Below are 27760 nucleotides of genomic sequence, written 5' to 3' on the forward strand. Positions count from 1 at the left end.
AATTTACAAACTATCTTGTTGGCTAGCCACTGCATTGTTTATATTCCTTTTTTATTTTCAGAACTTTTTCTTTCTTATGCTTATATTCTCGGTACCTCAGTGTTTTGTTTTTTAATATTTTATCTTTAAGTAATTTCTACACCCAATGTGGGGCTTGAACTCACAACCCCGAGATCAAGATCAAGAGCCAGCCAGACACCTTGATACTTTTAAGTATCGATGTTTTAAGAATGACTTCCTCAAATTTTAAGATTGGCAAATATTATCCCTATAAATTTGTCTTATTTGATTTTTTCAAATGTTTATTTTGAGAGACAGAAAGAGCAAGTGGGGGAGGCGCAGAGAAAGGAACAGAGAGAATCCCAAGCAGGCTCTGCACTGTCAACACTGAGCCCAACACAGGGCTCAATCCCACAAACTGGACCGTGAGATCGTGACCTGAGCTAAAATCAAGAGTCAGACGTTTAACCAACTAAGTCACCCAGGTGTCCCTGTCTTATTTGATTTTTAATAAATATCCATGCTCTAATGTTAGAATTCTGGTCATATGAAGTATTAATTCCCTCCTAAATTATTGAAACTGCCCCATTCCTGAGGGCTCATACATGAACACTTAGCTTGAACAATTCCGTGCAAACAGCCCATGAGTTCTTATGAAATTTAAATGGTTTTACCACAAAGTCTGTCCCTGCCTTCTTTCCTTCCTTTCTCCCTCTTTCCCTGCCTCCTTTCCTCTCTTCCTATGTGCTGTGCAGCCTTGCCTAGTGTTAATAAGTCACAATTTTCTCAAAAAAAAAAAAAAAAAAAAAAAAAAGACTGGAAAGCTTTATGTCATTTCCTGTGTTCTGGAACTCATCATTAATTTAAAATACCTGAATGAGGAGCACCTGGGTGGCTCAGTCGGTTAAGCGTCCGACTTCGGCTCAGGTCATGATCTCGCAGTCCGTTGAGTTCGAGCCCCGTGTCGGGCTCTGTGCTGACAGCTCAGAGCCTGGAGCCTGTTTCGGATTCTGTGTCTCCCTCTCTCTCTGACCCTCCCCCGTTCATGCTCTGTCTCTCCCTGTCTCAAAAATAAACAAAACGTTAAAAAAAAATTTTTTTTTAAATATCTGAAATGAAAATGTTCATTTGGATTTGAAATCCACTTGAATATATTATATTTGTCAATTAAATAAAGGGAAGAGCTGTTGGAATGCTTAAATATAATTTCAATTGTAAGCTTTGGGATGGTTAAATTTTTTTCTTTTAGCACCTACTTGCAGCTATGAAGTCTCTTGTTGATGTCAACTACCAAGAATTTTAAGAGATCATCATTAATAAGCCTTGATTGGAATTTGTGTGAACCATTTTGATTATAAAAGCTCATATAAAATATTTGTCTCTTAAGAAATAAATTTTAAAATAGGTATATTGCTGTTTCAAAGTTCATTATGAAATATATTTCATTTTTCTCATTATAAATATAGTATATAGAAATGAATTCCGTCCCCTTCCCCGGACCCACATGGACAGTCTGAAACTCCTTCCAACTTTTCCTCAGTGTGCAATTCCAGTATTTTATGCACATGCCATAGCATGTATAAAGTTGGAAATCACTGAGTTAGAGGTCTGGTTAAAATACTACACAGCTAGAATAAATCATGAAGCTGTCATGAGTATTGATAACTGTTGAACCTGTATGATGAGTACACGGGGATTCCTGTATGAGTATGTAAACGTGTATCAGACATTACTTAGGGAGAAAATGCAAGGCAGTGTAGGTCTGTTACCATTTGTGTAAAAAAAAGGCAGGGAGGATAAAAGTATATTTATATCTATGTATTTGTATGTGAAAAGATGTTTCCAGAAGGATCAAAAATCTGAAGAGGGGCTTGAGTGGCTAAGGTAAAAGAGCAGGGGCAAGGGACACATTGTGGGGATAGGGGTGGGGGAAATGCTGGAGACTTGGGTGTTGAACTAAAGAGAATGATGACCCTGAGCACAGGGACAGCAGTGGCAAGCTCTGAATCTAATACCCAACGATTGGAAGTGTAGAGGTCCTTCTGGTGAGCCGGGCGGAGGACGGAGGACACCGGGGAAAGCTGGCCAGGTGGGAGACAGAGGTCATGGGCGCTACGGAAGGGCAGAGGCAGTGGGCGTGGCTTCAGGTCTCACCAGCCTCGACCACCAGGGGGCAGCCAAGCCTGCTCCTGAAGGCGTGAGGGGCGGAGCGTCCGAGGCAGGTTCCCGCCTCCAGCTCCGTCCCCGGCTGGAGCGCCCGCCCATAGTCCTCGTTTTCCCAGACCCTTTCGGGACCTCGGCTGCTACAGGTGGAACTGTATAGCAAGCCCGCCCGATGGTGGGGTCATCGCTGCCGCACCCTCCCCACTCCCTCAACCAGCCTCCCCCAAGCTCTTTTGGGTTATTTCATTCAATGTGGACCACAGTCGTGTGAGATGGGTACTGCCATCAATCCCATTCATGGAGGTGAATGTTGGGAGCACAGAGAAGGTAGGTAGCTTGCCCAAAGTCACAAGCCCAGGAAGGGTGACCCAGGAAACACACCTGACTTGCCCACCCTGAGAACCAGAACCTTATCAAACCATGGCTCCTTCACTGGTCTCCAGGTTTCTACTCTGCTCCCCTCCAGAACCTTCTCCACACAGCTGCGAGAGGGTGTTTTGGGGCCCTATGGGGGCATATCATTCCCTGACAACTTCCCTCTGGCTCTCACTGCCCTCAGGATCAAGTTCAGCCCCCTCATCCCACCGCTCTGGCATCACCTTGACCCAGGAGGCCTTCTCAACTCGACACACCCATTTTCCTTCAGCCTGAAGAAAACTTATTCACCCTGTGCACTTGCTTCTTCTTCACCAGGACCACTCTTCTTGCTTCCCCCATTCTTTTAGTTAACTCCTACATTCTTCCAGCCCTAGATCTCATTACCACGTCTTCTAGGGAGTCTTCCCTGACTCCTGACTCCCAGACAAGCTCAGGCTCCACATTGAATACTGTTGGGGCACTCACTATGAGCCTCTTAAGTTGCACTGGCCTCAGAAATGTGCTTCACTTTTGTAATTATAATGGTGTCACCATTCCAAAAACTCCCAATCACCCTTGATTCCTCTTTCTTGACCGATTTCTCATCCATCAGTAAATCCTGTGGGATCTACCATTAAAATTTACCTCAAGTCTGACTCCTTCCTACCTCCTTCCCCACTAGGTCCTTCATTAGTCTTGCCATTCTTCCTCATGGTCACCCAGATTCCACCTTTGCCCTCCAGCAGCCAGACCCATCCTTGTATTTGTCTGTTTTCCCAAGAATGGGAGTTCCATAAAGGAAGGGCCTTGTTCACTGCAGAATCCCCAGTGCTCTAGGACTGTGCCTGTGCCAGGCAGGCCTCAGTAAATACTTGCCAAGTGGCTGTTTCTTCCCCTAGAATGTCAGTTCCTGGGGGCAGGGACTGTGTCCATCCTGTTCACACACAGCCCCAGTGGCTCGGCACACAGCAGGCGCTCAATAAAAACCCTATCAATGGCTGGTGGAGAGAATCAGGCCCAGAGGGAGCTCCCCTGCAGCACCCCTGCCCAGCAGCCAGCCGCACAGCCCCTCCTTCCCCAGCCCGGGGCACACAAGAGCCCAGGTCCTTTGCTCACTGAGTCAAACACAGTTTATTACTGAACTGCACTTTCACCTTCACACAGACTATTTCAAAGAGCTGGAACAAGTGTGGGGTGGGGGCTGAGTGGGGGGGGGGGGGGACAGTTGCCCCTAAGGAGCCAGGACCCCCAGCTGGCTTCCCCAGACCAGGGCAGGGGAGGGAGCATCAGGCCGTTCAGTCTCCGGGCACCAGCTCTCCACGTGCACACGCACAGCAAGCCAGCAGCTCCTCACACATAAATACAGACACGCTTAACAAAAATAGTATATCATCTTCACAAGGAATAAAAACTAGTCTCGAATATGTACAGCAGAGAGCCCGGGATGGCTAGGGGTAGGCCGGGACCCCCGGGGATGAGACAGGCCATGGTGGAGTAGAGGGAGGCCTGAAGGACTCCTGGCCAGGCCACTCTGACCTTGGCAGCCTGGTGACCCAGGCTGAATGGGGGTGGGGCACACACCTGTTTGACCAGGTAGGACTGGCCCTTCCAGCCACCCCCACCTACACCTCGTGCATCAGGGTCTCCTTCCTGCCCTTCCTGCCTGAGGTAGGGAAGACTCTAGGGCTCCCACAGCTGCTCCCTGTAGCTCCCCTTCATGTCTGGGCCGAGGCCCCCGAACCCCTGAACTCTGTGGGCAGCAGCCCAAGGCAAAGATGCCACAGGCTGATCTCGCAGGAAGTGAGGCAGCTGAGGCCATAAACAGCTCTGGGGCACCTGCCTCGGGCCCAGTTGGTCCCTTAGTAATGGTCATGGGAGCCAAGGGAAAGGAACTAGGGTGGTGCTAAACTGCAAGGGCCACCCTAGCTTTGGCATGGGGTGCTTCCTGCAGCTACAGCCCCCCACCCTGGGTGGGGCTGGCCTCTAGCCAGAGGCCTCTGGAGGACACTGGGATTGGGGTCAGGGACTTTGGCCAGGCCAGAGGTGGAGAGGGGGTCCTGGTCCTTGTTTCTTTATCCCAAGCAGCTTGAATCCCTAATTAGTCAAAAGTGGCCCCTAAGTGGCTCTTGGGAAGGTGGGGATGATAGGAAGGGGACCTAGATCCTGGAAGGGATAGGGAATGATCAATTCTGAGGCCACAAACATCAAAACGAAGGCAATCTAGTCTCTCCTGGGGAAAAGGGTCAGAAAACTTTCCAGCTCCCTGGCAAGAAAGCATTCTCAGGGAGGCTAAGGGGTTGGGGGGTTCCACCAAACAGGCAGGGCCCTCCAGCCCCCAACCACATACACCCCCACACCTGCCAGCTTCCATGGGGCAGATTTTGGGGAAACTCTGTGGGTTCTGAGGCCAGGAGAACAGAGGTGTGGGGAAGGCGGCTTTCACAGAAGCATGGTAGATTTCTAGAAAACTAATTGCAGGGGACCAGGTCTAGGCCCAACCCTGTGATGGGTAGGTGGCCACAGGCTGCATGTAGTGGTTCTCCTGGTGGCAATGGTTGCTGGATAAAGGGATGTGGTGGGGGCAGGGTAGGGCAGGGAGGGTAAGTGGGTGGTCAGTGTCTGGTCATTTCCGACTGAAGAGTGAGCCCAGCAGAACCACGCCAGCCACAGTCATGCCTGTCAGGAACCAGCGGTTGAAGCGCTCCTGGCCCTTCCGGCTCTCGGCCGCTGCATTGTTCCCGTAGAGTTCCACAAAAGTGTCCTGCAGGGAGAAGAAGAGAAGGTGCTATTTGAGTCCTTTGACAGTAACTTGGGGGGGGGGGGGGTAGGAGAAGGGGGCCATCTGCTGCAATGGTGATTTGAAAAACTATAGCCATCCGCGCCTCCTCTGGGCCAGATACAGGGTTAAAGGCGGCCCTTCTTCCTGATGCCCAGCTGGGGATGACCAACACACATTATTGTTGAGATAACAGGTGCAAAGCTGGGAAGGAGCTTTGTCCAAGGTGAGCTGGCTAAAAAGTGGCACTGGAGAACCTGCGGGAAAGAGATAGGCAGGGGCAGGGAGGTGACAGGAGGCTAGGTGGCTGGAGCAGAGGGCAGGAAATAAGGGGACAGGGGAGAAGAGGGTAAAGTGGTGAGCAAGAGCTGGCTGGCTGTGTGGTCTGGAAGCAGAGGAGGAGCATGGAGTTGAGTCTGTGAGTAGCCTTCCCACTGCTGTGACAGAGGGAGGGGGCAGGGAGGGAGAGGAGATGGGGCTAAATTCCCAGTGATTCAGGGGCAGGTCAAGTCTGGGGATTATGAGCCAAAGGCTCCTTCTCCCTCTGGAGGGAGCCTCTGGCCAGGATGAGTGATGGGTAGACAGAGCAGGGCAGAGTAGAGGGGCAGCAATGATGATGCAGGACTGGGACAGGATCTAGGAGGCCCTGTCCATGTCTTTCGGCCTGCCCCCAGGGGGCGTGACTCTGGGCCCAGGAGGAGGTGAGCAACAGCCTTCAGCCCTGAGGCCAGTCAGGAGGGAAGCACATGATATGGGGAAGGTAGGGCTGTGGGTTAAATTACCCAGCCCAGGGCGGAGCCAGCCTGTGGGGCAGGGAGAGGGGGTTTGCAGTACCCTTTAGTGAGTCAGCTTTGCTCCCTATTTGTCCTCTAATTCTCCCAACAATGCTGCAGTACAGACCCTCTCTTCCCATTTACAGACCAGGAGCCTCTGGGCCTAGGGAGGTGTGTGTCTAGAGTGTGAATGGATCACCTGCTGGTCCCAGGGCCCATGTTCCTCCTCTCCACCAAGAAGGTGGGCCCTCATGTCCACCTGGTCCCAACTGGCCGAGTGGTGGCTGCTCCCTCAGACCAGTTGGTTCCAAGTTCCACCAGGCCAGTTTGCTCACTGTGATGTGTGCCTGGCCTTCCTTCTGGTCTTGACAAGCCCCCTCAGTCCATGCTCCACACAGAGGATTTTTAAAAACATAGATCAGATCACGGCACGCCTGGGTTTAAAGTCCTCCAACAGCTTTCCCTTGCACTTAGAAAGCCAGTGTCATTTTTGCTCACATCCTGGTACCTAGCAGAGCGCCCTGTGCACCAAACTGCCAAGATGACTCAAAGACTCCTGAGTGTTTATTAAGCCATCAGGGAAACAGCAGAGACACCGAAGCTGCAGCCCTTACCAGATAGTTTACGATGTATGGGGGGAAAACCACTAGAAAAAGTCCCTCCATTCAGGCCATGTCACTCCTTCCCATCTCATCCCAAGCTCTCAGCCTTCACAAGGCTTCCTATCACACCTGGAATAAAGCCCTCACTCCTCACCACGGCCAGCGAGGTCTCGCGGAACCTGCTCCTCCCTCCCTGCTGCACACTCGCCACACGGGTCTCCTTGCTTTTCCTCCAACATCTGCTTGGGAGCTTGCTGTTCTCGCTGCCTGGAGCACTTGACCCCAGATCACCACCCACCTCACTCCCTCATTTCACTCCCGACTGCTCAAATGTCATCTCCTCAGAGAGGCCTGCCTTGGCCACCTCGTCTAAAATGGTACCCATCCTCCTCTCTACCTGTCCTCTTACCCTGTTTTATTTTTCTCCCCAGCACTTCTCATAACGGTGCATAATGAACAGATTCAACACTTTGTTTCGTCTCTTGCACTAGGTGTGGCTTGACGAGGGCAGAGCCCCTGTCTTGTCTCTATATACCCAGTGCCTGGAACAGTGTCTGGCACGTGTTGGTGCTCAATAAACACATGAGTAGAATGAAGGTACTACAAGTCTACTAAGTGCCACGTAGTTACCCATTTCACCTTCATCAGCTAGATTTGAGCCCCATTTCACACTGGAGAGGGAAGACCTTGCCTGGGGTCAGCCGGCTAACAGGTGGCAGAGCCAGGATCAGGACGCAGGGACACTCAGCTCCAAAGGAAGCATGGCTATAGCAGGACACTTCCCTATGTGGGGGGCTGGGATGACGTGTCCTGTCAGTAGCGCTAAAATGGGATTCTAGAAAGAGGGGGTTGAGTTGAGGAGGAGCCCTGGGTCTGGAGAGAGAAGGGCAGTGGTGTGGCAGCAGCCAGCCTCCTAATTCTCTGGCCTTGTCGCTGTCCAGGCATCGCCGCGTGGATATGCTTCCGTCTCTCCCCCCTCATCCCGGCTAGCCTCATGGGTGTTGGCGGACAAAGAAATTCTTACAGGAGTTGTAATTTTTCTGGTCCTAAGTGTCCTAAGTGAAGTAGGCCCAAGTGGAGTCACAAAAAAGATGGATCTGTGATGGGGGAAGACTACTGGGCTATCGGGGGCATGGGAGAAGTGAGGCCAAGGCCAGAAGGAACTGGCTCTCCCAAGGGGCCCAATGTCTCTTAAGAAACCAGGGACACTGGGGTTGCAGCCAAAGTGGGAGAGGCCTGGCTCTCTCGATGGGAACTTTCCTAAAGTAGAGGGCTGGCAGCCACGGGAAACTTTCCTCTCTGGGGCTGGGTTGGAGTAAACAGGCCCTGTCCCTGCAAAGGCACAAAGCACTCACTGTCCAGGAACAGTCATTCCAGGGTGGAGGGAACATTCTCGCTTCGGTGCCATAGAGAACAAGACTCTGACCTGCCCAACCCCCCGACTCATGCATTCCTGGCCAGGACAACCTTCATTAGGAGCTCCTTCTCCTGGGGAGGGGGAGTAGGATTTCCAGGGGCCACGGATTCTGGGGACTGCTTTTGCAGACAGAGCATGAGCAAAATGGGGTGTGCCATTGCAGGGCGGGTGCTGGGGAGACAGTGGTGTGGGTATATTTAGCTCAAGGTTCACACGACACACTTGGAAACAAACACAGCCATTTTCTCAGTGGGCGGTTGCCCTGGATAAACAAGCAGCATTGCAGAGCAGCCTGGTTCTGGAAAAGCAGAGATAAGTCCCGGTGCTCCTCAATGGCTCCCACTAGTTTCAGCCAGAGCTGGCATGGTGGGCAGGAGGGTGAGATGCAAGGGTGAGTGGCAGGGAAGTCTCTGATGTCACAGAGGCTTTCAAGAGACCCGGGCATGAGGCTGTCTGCATTCTCAGCTGAGGTGACAGCAACGTGGGGGAAGTTTTCTCTTTGTAGCTGTGACCGCTGCCATGGGATTCATGCAGGAGTTTTCAGGGCCACCGGGGACAGGCAATGGCTAATGACTTCCATGGGAGGATCATGGACTCCCCCGCCAGCCAGATCCCCCACAAGTTAGTAAGACCAATGCACCTGCCCATTCTATAGTTTCACACGGCTAGTTTGTGGTAGAGCCTGGACTAGGAACTGGTGTCTCCCTAATTGGCATCAGGACCCTTTAGAGCAGTGAGCCAAGAACCAGGGTCCCCAGGAGAAGCCAAAGCTGGGACCACTTTCAAGATCCTGCCTCCAACAGTCCTGGCCACATATATGGAAGGGCTCCACCCAACATACTCCAGGGTGCTTTTCACCCGTGTGTCCTCTTAACTGGTCACTCTCCCCGTATCATCTTCCTCAGTTAGCCAACCGCTACTCAGCTTACGAGACTCCATGACAAAGGTCTCCTTTGTGCTTCCAGGGTTTTTGGACTTTCATTTACACCATAAATATGTCTTTAAAAAAAATTTTTTTTTTAACGTTTATTTATTTTTGAGACAGAGAGAGACAGAGCATGAGTGGGGGAGAGTCAGAGAGAGAGGGAGACACAGAATCTGAAACAGGCCCCAGGCTCTGAGCAGTCAGCACAGAGCCCGACGCGGGGCTCGAACTCACGGACCGCGAGATGATGACCTGAGCCGAAGTCGGACGCTTAACCGACTGAGCCACCCAGGCGCCCCTTTCTTTTTTTTTTTTTAAAGTAAGCTCTACACTCAATGTGGGTCTTGAACTCCCGATCCTGAGATCAAGAGTGCATGCTCTCTCTACCCACTGAGCCAGCCAGGCGCCCCACACCGTAACTATTTCTTGTGTGCTAACCATGCTCCAAGCCCAGTACTGGAGACACAGCAGTGAACAAGACAAAGAAGATCTCTGCTTTTATGGAGCTTCTGTTCTAGTCTGTGTGTTCTCAACGGGAGGGCTATCACTCCCAGTGGGGCAAAGCAAAAAATTCTTGGATATTACAGTGGTTTGTGGCTTTCCACGGGGTCACAGCACATAAAGAGATACGGAGTACAGCTGTGGTATTCAAATGTCACGGGAAGGCAACAAGGACAAGAATGTCGAAAAAGATGCCTGAGGCGGATGGCAATAGGAAAAAAGGTTGAGAAACACTGTCCTGGTGGAAAGCAGACAAGGTAAGAAGCAAGACAATTTCAGAGATAATGGGGTTTTGAAGATAGTAAGTCACGGGGTGGTGACAGAGAATAGCTGGGGGACTGATATAGGTGGAGTGGTCAGAGAAGGTCTCCCTGGGGAATTTGAGCTGAGAGCTGAATGGCAAGGTGGAAGTAGCCAAGAGAGGATAGAAAACCTGGGGTAAAAAAAGAGCCTGTTTTGGCAGAAGCAACAAGTGCAAAGGCCCTGAGGCAAGAATGAGAGGCAAGGTGTCCCTAGGCTGAGCCCCATTTGTGTGTCAGTTCCCCCCTCAGTCAGCGGGCTCAAGTCTGACATACGTCTGAAGCCAGGCCCATCCAGACAGGCACAGACGGACTAAAGCTAGATCTCTGCCCAGAGGCCAACTGAACAATGCAGGTTACCCTGCAGCCATCTGCAACCCTGGTGAAGTGAGGAAAAAGGCTGGCACAATGCCCCTCAAGCAGCGGCCCATCCACCCTGCCAGGGGCTGAAGTGCAGCACCCACCTGAGACTGATCAATCCTCTGATGCCCACCCTTCTCTCTCACCTCCCACGTTTCCATCCTTCTTCACAGCGGTGTGACTTTGAGCAGCCCAGTCCTCACTTGTTAAATAACAATAAAATAATAACAACTGCTAATATGGCAGCTGACCTTTATTACACATTTGAATGTTAGCTGTGCCAGGCACTGAGCTAAAGCACTTCACCCAGACTGGGCCATACTCCCTGATTACATGCACAATCACATATAGTTGAGTGACTATGTTTTGTCCTGTCTCCTCCACTAGATTGTGTGTGGTTTTATCCCTTATACCTCTAGAACCTGATGCTGTACCTGGAACACAGCAGGTGCCATTCTAAATGAATCTATTATATATATACACGTAGATTATATATATACACACATATATATACACATGATGTACACATCATTAGATGAACAAATGATTACTTTCGTTTAATCCTCGTACTATTTATCAATAGCCTCATTCTACAGATGTGAAAATGGAGGCTTCAGAGTTCACCTGGGATTTGTCAGAGTTCTGGCCTCTTGCTCATTCTGATATCTGATTCTGCCTTCTTCAGTCCCTGCTGCCCCTGCCCACAGAGAACCTGACCTACACAGTGGCAGTGGTGGGAGATGATTCCTGAGCACTTACCCTGCAAGAAGGCACTCCTCCTGGTCCTTTGTGTGGATCAGTTCACTGAATTGTCCCCACACTGTCAGGCAGTGGGTACTGTTGTTAATTCATCATACAGCTGATGGCCCTGTGGCCCTCAGATGATCTGTGACTTGTCCAAGGTCACACAGCGGCTGGGTTGACTGCACTAGCAGTCTGGCTGCAGTATCTTTGCTCCCAACCTCCATACAGGACTATGCTTACTTTCAAAAGGACAATACTTTTCAAGCCCCATCATGGTCCAGGTGCATGCACTTGTATTACTGAAGGAGGACCTCAATCTACACCCAGGTAAACTGAGGCTCAGAGACACTGAGAGACCTGCCCAAAGTGGGTATGTGGGGAAGTTGGTTGCAAGTTCCAGCATGTGCAGCAGCAACCCCATTTCTGGGCCAGAGTTATAGTCCTGAGTCCCTCTCGGAGGGGGAAGGTTGCCCGAGGCCACCAGCTGAATGAATGAGCTCTGGCCCCCAGCCAGCTGAGGGGAACTGGGTGCCACAGGAAAAGGATGTGACGAAGACCAGGAGGGAAAGTGAAACCCTTCCGTCCTGGCTTCAGTGGGGAACAAGTGCTTGTGCCAGACGGGCCCTTCCTTCCTCTAGGGTGACTCTGGAAGGCCCAGGCCCACCACTTCCTTCCTGCTTGGTTATTTTGGGAAAGAGGTAGGTGGAGAAGAGGAAGGGGCTCCTAGCAGCCCAGAGAAAGTGCCAGAGACATCAGCACTGTACCTTCCCTTGGCCTCATCACGGCCCAGCATGGGCAGGCCAGGGATCCCTTGCAGAGTCACTTTCTGCTGCTAGCCTCAGTTTCCCTGAAGGAGAGGCTGATACATGTCTGCTGAATAGATAAATGAGGCCTTGTTAGGAGATCCCAGGGAGATGGCAGGAAGGGGGGATGGGGCAAAAGGAGAGGCCTTATCACTCTCTTGGCAGGGAGTTGCAGGCGGAGACTCGGAAGAAGTGAGGTTTGTGGTTGGAATCCACTTCCCTTGGCTTTCCCGGGGGAGCCGTTGGGGTCAGCAATGTGAAAGAAACACGGCCTTTCTCCTCTACTGGGAGTGGGCAATTCAGAGAGGCAGCTCAGGGCAGAGGCAGAGACGGGTGACCAGATTATGCTAGGGTGACCCCAGTCTAGCCAGCCCAGTTGTGGGCACCATAGCAAACCTCTGTACTTCAGAGCCTCAGTTTCTCCTGTTTTGACCTCCCAAGACAGTGGTGGTGAGATAAGGGGATGAAAGCACTTAGCACTTACTAAAAAGCAAGGTGACCTCGGTGTTACTGGCACAACAGTGTGTCATGGGGGGGGGGGCGGGGGGGAGAGGAGGCTCAAGCCATCTGGGCTTCAGGGAATATCTGGAGGCATCCTTGCAGCAAACTTCACGTTAATCTTTCTCCAGTTCTGCCCCTGTCAGCTGCCAGCCTCTCCTCCCCCGCCTCCTCCCTCACCATTAGTTCTCAGAAGCTAAGCCTGACAGATGTGCTCATTTCTCAGAAAAGGAAGTGGTTGTGCCGGGAGGAGATAACACCTCCGCTGGGGAATTGAGAAAGCTATCGGGCCTAGCAGTGCAAGCGTGGGCTCTCCACCTCCTCAGCTCAGAACCAGGATGCTAGTCTTAGAGGCAGAGACGTTTACTGGGGGCACAGATGCTCATTTAGAGGCTTACAACCTCCTTCCCTGGGATGACTGATATTTACTGAGAACTTACTGTGTACCAGGCATGGTGCTAAGAGCTTCATCATGTATATGAATTCACTTAATCCTAGCAATAACCCCATGAAGTGCTATTGTTACTTTCCATGTTACAGATGAGGAAATGGGCTCAGAGGTCAAGGGACCCTGCCAAGGACGTACGGCTCATATGGCAGAGTTAGGGCTTGTATGCGGCAGTCTGGCTCTAGAGCCCAAGCACTGAATGGCTCCTGGGAGGCTGCTGCATGTTCATATGCATTCGTTCCCTGGAAATCCAAGACCTCCCTCACTTTGCTGTCTCTCATCCCACCCCTGCTAACCCCCTACTGTCTCATGAGTGGATGGCCATAGCTTTTCATTCTTCTTCCAGTGTCCTGGGAGATAAGGTTCACCCTTGAAAAAGAGTCGGAGACTCAAAAGTGACCTCATAACATACCTACCCAACCTCTCATGTGATGCTGAAGCTCATCCCTAACATCCTGATTTCCCAGACAGGTTCAGAAAGGTGGAACATCAAGGTCATGTGGTAGGTGTGTTTCACTCCCGACGGTCCATCCTCGTGGGAGTTCGCAGTCATCTCTAGGGCATCTCTGCTTATATACTCATGGAGCACTTCACTTTTGGAAAGCTCTCTTTGCCTCTTTTCCTCTATCTCCCCCCACTGGCTGGCATCAGATATGGTCCTCTCTCCTCTAGCTCTGTCCCGAGGGCTGCCCAAGAAATCACCAGGGGCTGGCAGAGGAAGCTTTGCTGGCCTTGCTCTGGGCCCTGGACCAGGTTGTGCTCCTCTCTGAGTAGAATTTCCTCATTGGTAAAGTGGCAGTGCTATCTGGATGAGGCCAAGGCTCTATTTCTATTTCTTCTATTTCTCTACCAAGTTGGGCTGCCAGCACCTTACCCACTAAGTCTTGCCATTAGACTTGAGAGGTGTTAGCTTTGGACATTGTCTATAAAATGGAGATTAAAGATGTGCTTATTTCACAAGAACACTGTGAAGATTTAACAGTAATACACATAGAATTAGAATTCTGCATGGTGCAGAGCAAACTTTGAGTACATGTTGGCTATTACTACTAACAGTAGTACACATACTCTTAGAATTCTGCATGGTGCAGAGCAAACTTTGAGTACATGTTGGCTATTACTACTGGTCTTATTATTAGACCAGGGCTCAGCTTGAGTGTTAGAGCCTTCTCTGTGGTCTGCAAGACCCTGCAGGATTTCCTCAGCTTTGTCCAGGGCTAGGCTGCTTCATTCTTCACATACCATGTTCTCTTCAGCCTCAGGACCTGTGCCTATGCTGGTCTCTCTGCCAAGGTCTCTCCTATCTCTTAAGTCTTCACCTACAGGTTCCTTCTTCAAGGAGGCCTCCTGCTTTCTGACTCTAAGTCTCCTTCAGCTCTCTTACCAATTTGTTGTGCTGTTCATTTTTTAATTTAAATTCCAGTTAGTTTACAGTGCAATATTAGTTTCAGCTATACAATTTAGTGATTCAATGCCTATATACAATACCCAGCGCTCATTACAACAAGTGCACTCCTTAACCCCCATCACCCAGTTCCCCCATCCCCCCCCCCCCAACCATCAGTGTGTTCTCTATAGTTAAGAGTCTGATTCTTGGTTTGCCTCTCTTTTTTTCCCCTCTGATTGTTTGTTTCTTAAATTCCACATATGAGTGAAATCATACGGTATTTGTCTCTCTCTGACTGACTTATTTTGCTTTGAGCTGTTCATTTTTCACCATGAGCTCTTTCAGGCCTAGCCCAGCCTGGTCCCAGAGAAGGTGCTGATGAGTATGGCTGACTGGTGGACAGTGAAGAGGGTAAGGAAGAAAAGGCCAGCTCCCTCTCTTTTTATCCCCATCCTAACTGCCTGGTGAAACTGGAAGGAAGCCCCGAGACACCAGGTGATTGGGCAGGGTGACCAGAACTCCCTAGATAACCAAGTTCTTCCAGGTTCAGGAAGGATGATGAAAGTTTATGGGAAGGTTCTGGAAAAGACATCATCTGAATTGTGTTGAGGCAACAGGCAGGAGGGACCAGGGTTAGCAACCTACAAAGAATAGGGGCTTGGTCTCTGGGGCCAACCCTTTCCCTAAAACTCCTTCTTCTGGGATCTATGCCTCAAAGTACTCCACGGTCCAAAGCAGCCACCCCCCTCTTATTTCCACCCAAAGCTATCCCCACTACCTTGTCTGGTGCTGATCAACGCTGTGTGCTGTGAAGAGACACCAGGCCAAGAGTCAGCAGATGTGGGTTTTGTGTTCCAGCTCTATCAATGGCTCGCTTGGGTTGAGTCTCTTCCCCTGTCTGGGATACTGGGAAAGTCTGGGACTTTCCCCATCTGTAAAATGAAGGGGGGGGGGGGGTCATCCTCAAGGGCTCCTACTGGTGCTACAGCATGAAGAGGATGAAAGTAGCTCACACACGGATGGATTAGTAACTACCTGAGTTCTCTCTGACGGGTATTCAGACGACCCAATAATTAGTGTGGAAGGTGAGAGGCAACATTCTGGAGTAGAAGGACTTGTTGCCATAAAAGAGTCTGATCTTCCTCCACCTCAGAGCCTGCTGAGTCTTGCCCTCTAACCTGTAGGATTCTAGGGGAAAAGGGCAATGGGCACATCTGTGACCCAGGGCAAGCTCCTCAGAGAGGCCAGATCTTGCCGGGCTTTGTCCCTGTGGCCTCAACCTCTTTCTTCACCCTAGCACTACCTCTGACTAGTCCAAACAAGTCAGGGTATTTTCAGCCACCTTTATCTGATCGGAAATGTTTGGAATTCCACAGCAGAAGGCCAACAGCTCCGGAGGATTTGAGGATGGGAGAAATCCCAGCAACACCCTTCCCTCCCCCCTATACATATGAATGCTCACATATACACTGCTTGAAACCAAAAACTCAGAGCTGAAGGCTCCCGCTGAGTTGCATTTCCTACATTCTGGTTCCTTCTGGTCTTCTCCTCAGTTCATTCTCACCCCAGTCCATGGGTTGCCTCAAGGTACAGAATAGCAAGATGCCTGAAATAGTGCCAGGAGAGCCGGACTACTGCCTCTGCAGCGGGGTGACACGGGGTGGGGGCCACCAGGAGGTTTACTGTTCACAGTCAACACCCAGAGCACCCATAAACTGCAGAAGAGCACCACCACCAGGAGGCCCCAAAGCAACTCGCTGTCCCACCTGATGTGACATGTGGATCACTCAAGAATTCATGTGTCATGATCTGTGGCTTACAGAGCTGTATACTTCAACTTCCTCCCTAAACAGATGGAAGACTGAGACCCAGAGGAGGTAAAGGGACTCCCCTGCAAGGCCTCCTGACCCTTGGAGTTGGACAGTGTGGGTTTTGGCTTCAGCTCTATGACTGCCTACTTGCGGGACCTAAGGCAAGACCCATTACCTTCCCAAACCAGGGTTCCTCCCTGAGAGCACTGTACTTAACATCACAGGCTTGGCAGCAAGAAGAAAATGGTCCATAGAACTCAATGAGTTAGCTGTTTCAAAAGAGGGGCCTCATTTGTGTTTCTCATGGTCCATCTCATTATTTACAGCTACAAACAAATACACAAAAACAGCTAATATTTACCGAGTTCCTGCCTGAATTCTCAAAATCTTGCAAAGTAGGTGTTGTCCTTATTTTACTAAGGAAGCAGCTAAGACTCGGAGAGGTGACAAGGCTTTGTCTGAGATCACCAGCTGCTGAACGAGGGGGTCTGACTCCAGGGCATATTAAATTTGCGAGTGCAATGGGGCAGATGCATGGGGATGTTACTAAGCTCTTCTTCCTTCCCCCTTTAACCCACATAGCTGCCTGCTATTTAGTGAAGATCTGCTACTCTTAGGCCATATGAACCAGAAATTATTTTGAGGAGATGGAAGAGAAGTGGCATGCTTCCTGGTGCCTCGTGGATGGGAAAGGGAGAGGTGTGCTGTGGCTGCTTAGAGCCCCCACCCCCCCCAACCATCAACCCATCCCCCGCAAGGCCAGTCCCTCCCTTTATCTGGCCACTATCTTGGAAACAAAAGTGATGCCAAGTAGCTCTGGCAGCACTCTTATATGAGTTTTCTTTTCTTTTTTAACATTTATTTATTTTTTTTGAGAGAAAGACAGAGAGAGAGAGAGGGAGGGAGAGTGCGCGAGCACAACCATGAACAGGGGAGGGGCAGAGAGCAGGAGACAGAGGATCTGAAGCAGACTCCACACTCTGAGTGCAGAGCCCACAGAGCCCGATGCAGGGCTTGAGATCATAACCTGAGTCGAAATCAAGAATCGTTCTCTTAACCAACTAAGCCATCCAGGCGCCCCTTATCTGAGTTTTCTAAGACAGATCATGACCCCTTTGTGGGTTGAGCTGTGAGGTTGCAGGAAGGACCAGACAAGCTGTCCTGCTGGCTCTGGACATTCATTCACTCCATAAATCTTTATTAAGTGCCCACTAAATGCCAGGCACTATGCTAAGTACTGGGGATAAAGCAGTGACTAAATCAGATGAAAATTCCTACCTGCATGAGTTTACAATTTAATGGGAAGAGACAGGCAATAAATAAATGTGTCAGATGGTAGCAAGTGCTAAGAAGAAAAATAAATGAGAAAAAAGGGTTAGACAGAAACGTGGAAGACAGGAGAATTAGAACCCATAGTCAGGGAAAGCTTCTTGAGGAGGTAACAGTTGATCAGAGCCCTGAATGAAGTGAGGGTACAGGCATCACAAGGATGTGAGGAAAGCAATGGGGACAGCAAACGCAAAGGCCCTGAGGCAGGAACATACCTGGGCACTCTTGAAACAGGAGACACCAGTATGGCTAAAGGAAAATGAATGAGGGAGAATGGTAACAATGGTGTCTGGCAGTGGGCAAGGGTCAGACTGTGCAGGGCCTTGAATGCAATTCAAGAACGTGGTCTTGTCCTTTGAGTGACAAGGGAACACTGCAGGGACACAACCTAACTTTGGTTTTAATGGAGTCCCTCTGGCTGCTGGGTAAAGACCTCCAGGGGCAAGGGTGGAAGCAAGAGGTCTGGTGAGAAGGTGATGTAGTCATCCAAGAGAAATATGATAGTGGTTTGGCCAGGATGGTGCCAGGGAAGCCGGTGAGAAGCAGTCAGATTCAGAGTTTATTTTTAAAAGTAGAACTGATGGGCACTTGGCTGGCTTAGTTGGTAGAGCATGCGACTCTTGATCTCAAGGTCATGAGTTCAAGCCCCAACTGGATGTAGAGCTTACTTAAAAAACAACAACAACAAACTAACTAAAAAAACAACAACAACAAAGTAGAGCTGAAAGGATTTGCTGATGGATTTTGTGGGCTAGGGGAGTTGCTAGTCTCTCTGGCCTTGTTTCTCACCTACAACAGGCAGGGAAAGAGGCCTTTGAGGATGTTTTTCCAGTTTGATAACTCTGGGAACCCTACGGGATGAAGAAAGAGACAAAATCATTTCTGCCCTCATGGAGGCAAAGCAGTTTGCTCTCCAGGCCCTGAGGGCTGGATGGCAATGACAGGAGGAAGGCAGGGGCTGGACAGAGACAAAGGAAGGACAGGGTCTGCCTACACTGTGGCCTCCCACTTTCAGCAGACACATCAATCACCCAGCTACTAGGGACCTGCAGGGCCACGGAGTAGCCAGGCCCAGGCTGGGGTGGAGGTAAAGGGAGCTCGCTTTACATTAGGAGAGCAGGGGCAGCAGACCTGTGCTGGGTCCAGGGCGTACTAGACAGAAGGTGCTCAGTAGGTGAGTGAGTGAATGAGCAGTGCCTCGGGCCAGGATGTGTGTGAGAACTTCCCAAGTCGTTCCAAGGGGTGAGCCTGACCCAAGGGATTCATCTCCTGTCATTCCTTCTGCATTGATGACATTCTAGACGGAGTCTCAAGTTCCCATTCTTCATGAATGGCAGACCGTGAGGTCTGAAATCACCAAAGCAGCATTTTAGAGCTGAAAGGGCAGACACATCTGGTCCAGTCTACCCACAATTTCACCATCACTGTTTTGGCCTTCTCCGTGTATCATTGTTATTATTAACATTCCTATCAATTGACTCACTTTTAAAAACTTTAAATAAATGTATTGAAAACTCTCAATCCCTACTCTTCCCCCCAAAAAAGCCGTTCTTTCTGTAATCTTTTCCCTTTTTATTTATTTACTTATTACTTATTTTTTAAAAACATTTTTTTTAAGTCATCTCTACACCTAACATGGGGCCCAAACTCACAGTCCTGAGATCAAGAGCTGCATGTTCCACCGACTGAGCCAGCCAGGCGCCCCTGCAATCTTTCTCCTTTTTAGTAACCTGTAGCTGTTTCACTCTTCCAGGTGCTGAAGCGTGGGACACCTTGGAGTCATTCCTAAATATCCTCCCTAGTACTGATCTGTCAGCAAATTCCTTTGAAACTATATTCAGAATTTATCCAGAATCCTACCACTTCTCATTAACTCCACCACTGTCATTTGGTCCAGACCAACACCATTTTCTGCCTGTACTGTTGTAACAACCTCCTTACTGGTCTCCCAGCTTCTTACCCCCTGGCTATGGTCCTTTACCAGAGCGTCCACAGTCTGTCTGGTCAAAACACTCCACTGCCTTCCCATCTCACCTAGAGGAGGAGCCAGAGTGTCCCCTGGTGGCTCGCACAAACCGTTACCTTCTACCTCTGCTCACTCCGTTCTAGCCACACTTACCTCCTCTGCTCTTCCTCAAACACGCCAAGCACACCCTTCTCAACTTGGGGCGTCTGTACTTGTTCCCTCTGTCTGGAATGTCCTCACCACAGATTGAAAGCAATTCAATGTATCACAGATCGATACATGGTTTATTCCCTCAAATCATGTAGATCTCTGTCCATGTGTCTCCTCCTCAGAAAAGTCCTTCCCAATCGCTCTTTATTTAAAAGAAACAGAAACCAAAAGAAAAAAAAAAAAAACAAACCAAACAACCCCCCAAACCCCAAATGCTGCCTTGCCACTCTCCATTCCCTACCACCACTCTATCTTTTTAGAATATAAACTCCATGAAGGCAGATATTCCCAGTAGCTAGAATGGTGCTTGGCACAGAATAGACACTCAGTAAATATTTGCTAAGTGAATAAACGAAATGAAAAGGCAACTTAAGTTATTGCTACTATAACTCGAACACTAATATCATTTGCCGCACTGGAAATCAACATAAAATAAAAACACTATTAAAAGAATGTCCATTTGCTTATCACCTATAAGTTACCTTGAAGGTCAGTGATACATGTATCTATTGATCTTGGGCTCACACCTTTACAAAAGAGACACAGGAGGTCCAGAGCAGGAGAAAGCTCAGGACAGAAGCAGCCAGCCAGTTGGAGATCAGTCCAGAAGAACCACACAGGTAAACCCCTTAGTGCCTTAAAACCACAGCCCCACCCCCCTAGAATGTACACAAAGCAACTAAGTCTTGGGAAAGGTACAGCTAGGTTGAAGCAACAGAGCCTGTGTGAGGGGCCGGAAAAGTTCTCCTCTGGACCAGGCACAGAACTGGAGGCTCTGCTGGAGAGAACAAAGACCAAAGAGAAGTGTGCCAGGCTACAGCAATCTCATGGGGCTGCACTGTGGGGGACGGGCACGCACAAACCTGTAGGTGAGGTCCATGGAGACCAGACAGCTGAGAGCAAGAAATGAAAACAGGCTGGGTCCCAAAGGGTGGCAGCTTCAATCCTGTAAACACCAGACAGGCGTGGGGGTTCAGGTGCAGGCCTGGGGCCCAGCTGAGCTCAGGGAGTTGGATGGGACCTTCCCAGCCTCCTCTATCCCTGATGATAAGCTGAGTGGAGAAGAGGCACTGCCAATCCTACCACTAGGCACACACAGCAGATGTTCAGGGGGAAAGAGACAGAGAGCTACCCTCCTAGTCCTCACATTCCAGATGGTCTTCTCCAGCACCCTCCTAAGTCCCAGCCGGCTCCACCCACACAGGCCCTTGAGGATTCACTATCTGTGTGGAGGGGAACATCCTTTTCCCATCCTCATGGGGCTTAGCAAACATGGCTGCAGCTGCAGGGAGTAAAGCTAACTGCCAGGCCAGCAATGCTTGACCTACATCTCCATGGTTGGTTGCATGCAAAGAAAAATACCAGGGATTTCCGTTGGTGTTCACCAGATGCAGCTGCCAAGGGAAGGCTGGGCCTTCTGAAGGCCTGTTGTGAGGAGGGCAGGGCAAGTGGTAAGCTGGCTGGGAAAGATGATGGGGCTGGCCTCTAAATTATTTCCTGGCTTTGAGGACCTCCCTAGATTTCGGAGACTCTATCAAATGTTCATCTTTTTTCTACCAAATCTTCCACTGAAGCTTTTTTTCCCTCCTATTCTAGCATATTACCCTAAGAATTGAGAGAAAGAGAGACACAGATAGAGGGAATGAGATTCTATTTGGAAAAGAACTCCCCAAACTAAACAGTTGTTCCAACTGTCAATTATTGGCATTGGAGGGAGGCTTTTCGATCTACACAGAAAAGAAGCAATTTGGAAATTTTGCATGGTAATGTAAAAAGGGCTTGGGACTTTAGAGTCAGGACACATGGGTTTACTCCTGCTCTGCGGTGGTTCCATCTGGCTGCAGACATGTCAACAGAGCATCCTGGGCCTCACTTCTGTCATCTATCAAGTGTAGACAATGGACCAGATGATCTCTCTGGCTCTAGTAGTTTCAAGGCCGTGATTCTATTCCTAGGCCTTCCCCTTGGGCCCCCTCAGAGGTGCAGTGTCGCATAAGGGAAAAGCTCTCTTAGGAGACAAGAGACCTGAGTTCTAATCCCCAGGTTGCCTTTCATTAACTCACCGTGATCTTGGGCAAGTCACTTCACTTTCTTCATATGTAAACCAAATACTTGAAAGTGCACTGAGAAAAAGCACTACAAGAACTTTAGCGTTATTGTGTCTCCCTTGTGTCATTCATCCCTTAGCCATCTGTCTGCCTCCCTGGGGGCTTGTTCTTTACTTGGAATTGCCCCAATTTGCAAACCTTAGGATCCTAGAGACAGAATGGAGGAGGTAGGGATTCAAACCCAGGTGTGTCTGATTGCTGAGGCTAAGTTCTCTGACTATAGAAATGTGGAGGTGGCATGGATGGTGGAAAGGACTTGGGACTTAAAGTCAGAAGACCCCAGTTCTCTCCATGGTAAGACCTTCTCTGCTTCCTAGCATAGTCAGAGAGAGGCTCAATGAGATAATGTATGGACACAAAGAAACACTAGACAAACCTTAGTTAATGATCCTGCGCCGTTACTTTATGACCCAAGCCTGGGTTTCCCCACATTCAAAAGGAGAGCTTAAAGTGCAAGCCATAATATCTTAGGAATATAACAGCCCTATTTCTCGGCCTTTCATCCTCCATCTTGACCTCCCTTCTCATCCATATCAGGCCCATCCTTCCAGACTCCCATTACCTGGCCACCCAGCACAGAGCCCACAATGCCCTCCCCTCAGAGGCCGTGGAGGGTTCAGAGTCCTAGCTCTGACACTTATTTGCTGTGCGACTCTGGGCTTATCACTCAAACTCTGAGTGTTTATAAAATGGGCAGAAGCCCTACCCCCGATAGTCTTCCATGAATGTTTGCTATTAATTATGTTATGCTTCCTCTTTCCTGTGAACCCTTCTGATTCTTTTAGTCTGTTCCATTTACTTTGGTACTTGCAGTCTTATGATTTAAGTTATTGAGAACTAGGCCTGTACTTTATACTTCTCTCCCACTGGAGCAATACATGACAGGTGTTCAAAGAACACCTGCTACACAATTGGTCCTTTCTAAGCCAGTATGGGGGGGGGGGGGGGCATCATCAATCCTCAGGCATCACGTGGCAGCCTGCTCTTTGGCTACCCTATGCTAAGTACCCTATACTGGGGTAGGAGTTGGGTGTGGGGGAGAGGGTGAATGGAAGCTAAAGGGCACTCTTCTCTAAAGCATTCAGTGTGAGCCAGACTCACCCTCCCGAGAGAGCACCAAATGATATGGACAAGTGGAAGAGGAAGAGAGAGCCAAGGGAAGACCATGGACACCAGAATGAGTGATTGTGAGTCTAGCGGATTGGATCTGCATTCTGTTCTTATTAGCATTTGACCTTGGGATTATTACTTAACTTGTCTTATTCTCAGTTTTCCAATTTGGACAATGGGAACAATAATGTTTCCCAAGCAAGATTATTGTGAGAGTTAAAAATACAACACAGGGTACCTTTTATATAGCATATTACACACAATAGGTACTCAATAAACAGCAGCAACTATATTGTCATTAGTATATTAATCATAGATGGGTTTTGTCTATAGGCACCTCTAATGGTCAACACATGCACATAGAGAACCAGTGATTTATGGCTCTCTATAGCAACTGGAGCTCTGGATGGAGAAAGTTCTCTTCATGGAATCCTAATGAGATTGGACATTCTTTCCATGGAAAGAAGGGAGGCAGCTCAGTACAGACAGACCATAGGCCTCAAATGGACATATGGGGGTTCCCCCTTGGGGACTCCATAGTTTCCTGGCTGTGTGTTCTTTGGCCAGTTATTCTCTCTGAGCCCAATTCCTCACCTGTGTTAGACTCTAAGACCGTATGTTATTCCTCCTGAGAGGCAGTCAAGGGTGTTCTTTAAGAGCACAGGTGTTAGAGGATTTAAACCTGGGGTTAAACTCTGCTCTGCTACTTACTAGCTTGGGCCAGTGACTATGGCACGTTATTTAACCTTTCTGAGCTTTATTTAGTTTTCTCATTTAAAAACCTTCCTTGTTGGCTTCCTTGTGGCTGTATTTGCCTGTGCTTGACACATAGTAACCATTTTACTTGATACATGAAAGTGTTATCTTTGTATCCAGGACCCAGCACTGTAAGGCACTCAATAAACCTGCTGAATCAAACCCAGCCTCAGTGGAAGGGGTGCATAGAGAAAAGATGCTCCTATAAACTGGCACCACTGCCATATTCCCACGTTGGCAATATCTATCAAATCATAGGTGCACCTATCCTTTGACCTTGCAATTCCACTTCTTAGGAATTTATCCCCCACAGATAACCCCATATTCATACATGGATGGGCCAAATGACAAATATGACAGGGCTATTCACTGAGTATCACTATTATAACTGCAAGAGACTGCAAAAAAGTGCCCACTAATGGGAACTAGTTAAATAGAGTAGAGGGGCACCTGTGCGGCTCAGTCAGTTGAGCCACTGACTTTGGCTCAGGTCATCATCTCTAAGGTTCGTTGAGTTCGACCCCCTCATTGTGCTTGCTGCTGTCAGTGAGGATCTGCTGCCCACCCCCCTCCGAACCTCCCATGCTCAAGTGCATGGATTTGCTCTCTCAAAAATAAATAAACATTAAATAAATAAAGTCGAAGATAGTACCATGTACAGAATACTATGCAGCTATTAAAAAGAATGAGAAAGCTCTCGATAGACTGATATGGAATGACCTCTGAGACACTGCTAAGTGAGAAATCAAGGTACTGTGTGCATAGCACACGACTATCTGTGTAAAAACTGGGTGAAACATATGGGCATTTGCTTGTGTCTACTGAGTCTATTCTCCTAGCAAGGGAACTGGGCAGCTAAGAGATGGGTGGGAGGGAGGCATTTGTTCCTTTTGAATTTTGAAACACTTGAATATATTACCTATTCCAAGAAAATACATCAAAATTAAAGAGTGGGAGAGAAAAAATTTGATTCTCCCATGATATGCATTTGGGGCTCCCCAGAGACTGACGCTTTGGCCAGTTATTACACTATGAGAAGAAAAATGACAACTCAGGTATTTGCATCCTAGGATGCCAAAACAGCATTGCTACTATGGGATTAACTGCACTAGGGTTGCCACCATCTCTGACCCTTTGTCTCAGGGTCCTGTTAAGATGGGGGAGGACCAGCATCTGTGAGGACGCTCCTTTATCCCCCGGGTTAAGGCTATCCAGGTAGAATAACAGGGAAAGAAGGCTCTGGTTAAAATAAAAATTATCCCTAATAGCTCTGGAAGAAAAAAAGGAAGGGAGGGAAGCTAGTCCTGGAGGGAGTGGGGGTGGTCAGGCTCTTGGTGCATCCCACCTTCATTCCCAGTCCCTCCTGTTTTTCTTAACAACTAATCTCCTGCTTTCCTGCTGAGAACACTACTGGGGACTCCTGGTAGTATATGGGAGACCCAACTGGCTCTGGAAGAAATACAAATGGCTGATAAAGTATAAGAAAAGATGCTTTACTCCATAAGTAACTCTGGAAATAGTCCTTGGATATTTCATTATGAGAATATTTATACACGTACAAAAGTAGACAGAATGATAAAACGAACCACCATGTACCCATCACTCACTCAGCTTCAACAATGATCAACTCAATACCAATGTGATTTCATCTGCTCCCAAACACTCTCTTTCACCCTGGTATTATTTTGTAGCAAAGTCCAGACGTAGGTCAGTATGTATTTCTAAAAAAGAAGGAATATTAAAAAGAAAAAAAAAAAAAAAAAAAAAAACGCAATACCATTATATCTAAGATCTGAAAAATCAAAAAAATCTTGGAAGGGCTTTAAATGTGATCAAAACTCTTTTCCAAAGAGGGCACCTTTGTTCAATATGAAATTTTAATGCAGTGTACATAATAAGCTCCAGGTACAACTCAAGTTATAAATAATTCAGATCTGTAGATGTTTAAAACCCACAGAAATAAAGGTATCCCGCCAGCAAAAACTTTAAGGTGACAAAAGAGTCAATTCTAGATCTATTAAGGACTTAAATGTGAAAAGCAAAACTTTAAAACTTTTGGAAGAAAATATAAGCACATGTCTTTAGGACCACAGGTTAAGGGAAGATTTCTTCAACAAAACATGAAAGTATAAATCACAGAAGAAAAGACTAAGCTGCATTAAATTAAGAAAGTCTAACAATCAAAAGACACATATAGAAAGTGAAAAGACAAACTATAAACTGAGAATCTAGATTTGTAACACATGTAGGCAAAAGATTAGTATTTAGAATATATAGAGAGTTCCTACAAATCCCTAAAAAAGCCAATCAAAAGAAACAGAGCAAAGACTTAAGCAGGTATTATACAAAAAAAGGAAACATGAATGATCAATAGAAGTAAGGAAAGCTTCTCCACCCCACTTGTAATCTGAGAAATGCAAATTAAAACCACAAGATACCATCTCATACCCACCAGGTCTACAAAAATTTTAAAGTCTGACCATATCAAGTATTAACAAAGATGTAAAGCAATGGAAACTCACATGCTGCTGGTGGCAGCGTCAACTCTCACCAACACAGAGCTAGGAAAGCAATCCAGGCATGACCTTCCATCAGGCAATTCCACCGCTGGGTGCATTCCCTACAGCAATGATGCTCAAAGTGTGGTCCAGGATCCCAACCCAGACACACGGAACCAAACACTGTGGGGGGTGGGGCCCAGCAACTTGTGGTTTAACAAGGCCTCCAGGTGATTCTGATGGGCAGTCTAGTCTCCGAACCACTGCACTGGAGAACATGTGCATGTGGAGGAGACATACACAGGGCATTCAAAACCGCATTTGAAATAGCGAAAACAAGGGAACAGCCCAAATAACCACTGCCAGTAGAATGGATACACAGACACATAATCATACAAGGGGATATGAAAGCGAACCAACTACAGATGTACACTTAACACTGATGGATCTCACCACGTTGAATAAAAAAAAGCGAAGTACAGATGAATACACACATAGTATGTTTAAATGAAACTTAATAGCATGCAAAATACTCTCTATATAGTAAAACTGTTTGTTTTTTTTTTTTTTTTAAACGCAAGGGAATGGTAAATACAACTCTCAAGAGAATGGGAGGAGATGGCTGTGACTAGAGACAGCAACACAAGGGAGCTCCAAGGTGTTCATGAATGTTTGAGTTCTTTTTTTCCATTATTTAAAAATATTTAGGGGCACCTGGGTGGCTCAGTCGGTTAAGCGTCCGACTTCGGCTCAGGTCATGATCTCGCGGTCCGTGAGTTCGAACCCCGCGTCGGGCTCTGGGCTGATGGCTCAGAGCCTGGAGCCTGCTTCCGATCCTGTGTCTCCCTCTCTCTCTGGCCCTCCCCCGTTCATGCTCTGTCTCTCTCTGTCTCAAAAATAAATAAAAAACGTCAAAAAAAAATTTTTTTTTTAAATAAAAATATTTAAAAATTTTTTAAGTTTATTTTTTGAGAGAGAGACAGCACGTGCATGTGGGGGGGGAGGGGCAGAGAGAGAGAGAATCCCAAGCAGACTCTGCACTGTGAGTGCAGAGTCCGACACAGGGCTCGAACTCAAGAACCATGACCTGAGCCACAATCAGGAGATTCTTAACCGACAGAGCCACACAGGTGCCCCAATGTTTGAGTTCTCAAACTGGGTGATGAGTTTACAGGTGATCATTTTTCCTATTCTTGAAACCTTATATACACATTACATACACTGTTGTATTTACAATAACTTTCTTAAACAAACAAAAATGGTGTGCTGGAAAATAATGCAATTCTCAGTCAGAACTGCAACCACTAATTCTCACTACATGTGTGGTGTCCAAAGGGTTAAGCCTATTTCTTGGCCTGTGGGTAGGAGGGCAGGCAGCAGCTGGGGCACAATGGGAGTCCCCGGCTCCAGCTGGCTCCAGGCTGAATCCGCCTGGATCAAGCACCACGCCCAGGAACTGGCACCTGGGGAGGGAGGCGGATGGGGCTCTGGACAGGTGGCACCTGAAGCCCTTGGTGACCTGATACATGTCAGGGACTCGGTTCAGTCAGATAGATGGCAGTTTCCTCCTACTGGAGCCTCTCCATCTGGTAAGGAAGTGTGTTGGTGGCAGTTGGGGCTGGTGAGAAGGGGAAGAGGGTCTGGGACTCACGGTGGGGGTGGAAAAGGAACTGGGTGGGCTGGGCTCAGATACCAAGGGAGGCTGCTGGGATTAGCACCTGCTGAGAATGAGATTAAGTTTCTTGGGAAGGGCTCATCTATCTAATGCCCCCTGAAAGCTGTCTCCCTGTGGCTTTTCTCTGCTGGACAGATGGTGTCTGAGCTGCCTCTTGGAGGGTGGGCTCCTTGAGGGGGTGGCGGAGGTGGGGTGGGACCTGCTGCCTGCTCGGTCACGGGATTCCCTGCCCTGCACAATAATA

The 27760-nt window shown here is 48.5% G+C and overlaps 1 protein-coding gene across 7 annotated transcripts in view; it reads right to left on the reverse strand.

Annotated features, from left to right (window-relative positions):
• Positions 1-1416: 1416 nt before the first annotated feature.
• BCL2L1 (BCL2 like 1) overlaps positions 1417-27760 on the reverse strand; it is a 51198-nt gene continuing 24854 nt past the window's right edge. For 6 of the 7 annotated variants that reach the window (XM_078444173.2, XM_078444175.2, XM_078444171.2 and 3 more), the window contains exon 3: positions 1417-5281. In XM_078444173.2, coding sequence (XP_078300299.1) covers positions 5144-5281 — 138 coding nt within the window. In that variant the 3' untranslated portion in view covers positions 1417-5143. Of the gene's footprint in view, positions 5282-14831; positions 14986-27760 lie in introns of all 7 variants that reach the window. The other variant, XR_013554547.2, reaches the window with a different exon arrangement.

This window comes from Panthera onca, chromosome A3 (genome assembly GCF_046562875.1).
Source record: "Panthera onca isolate mPanOnc1 chromosome A3, mPanOnc1 haplotype 2, whole genome shotgun sequence".
NCBI classification, from domain to species: Eukaryota; Metazoa; Chordata; class Mammalia; order Carnivora; family Felidae; genus Panthera; species Panthera onca.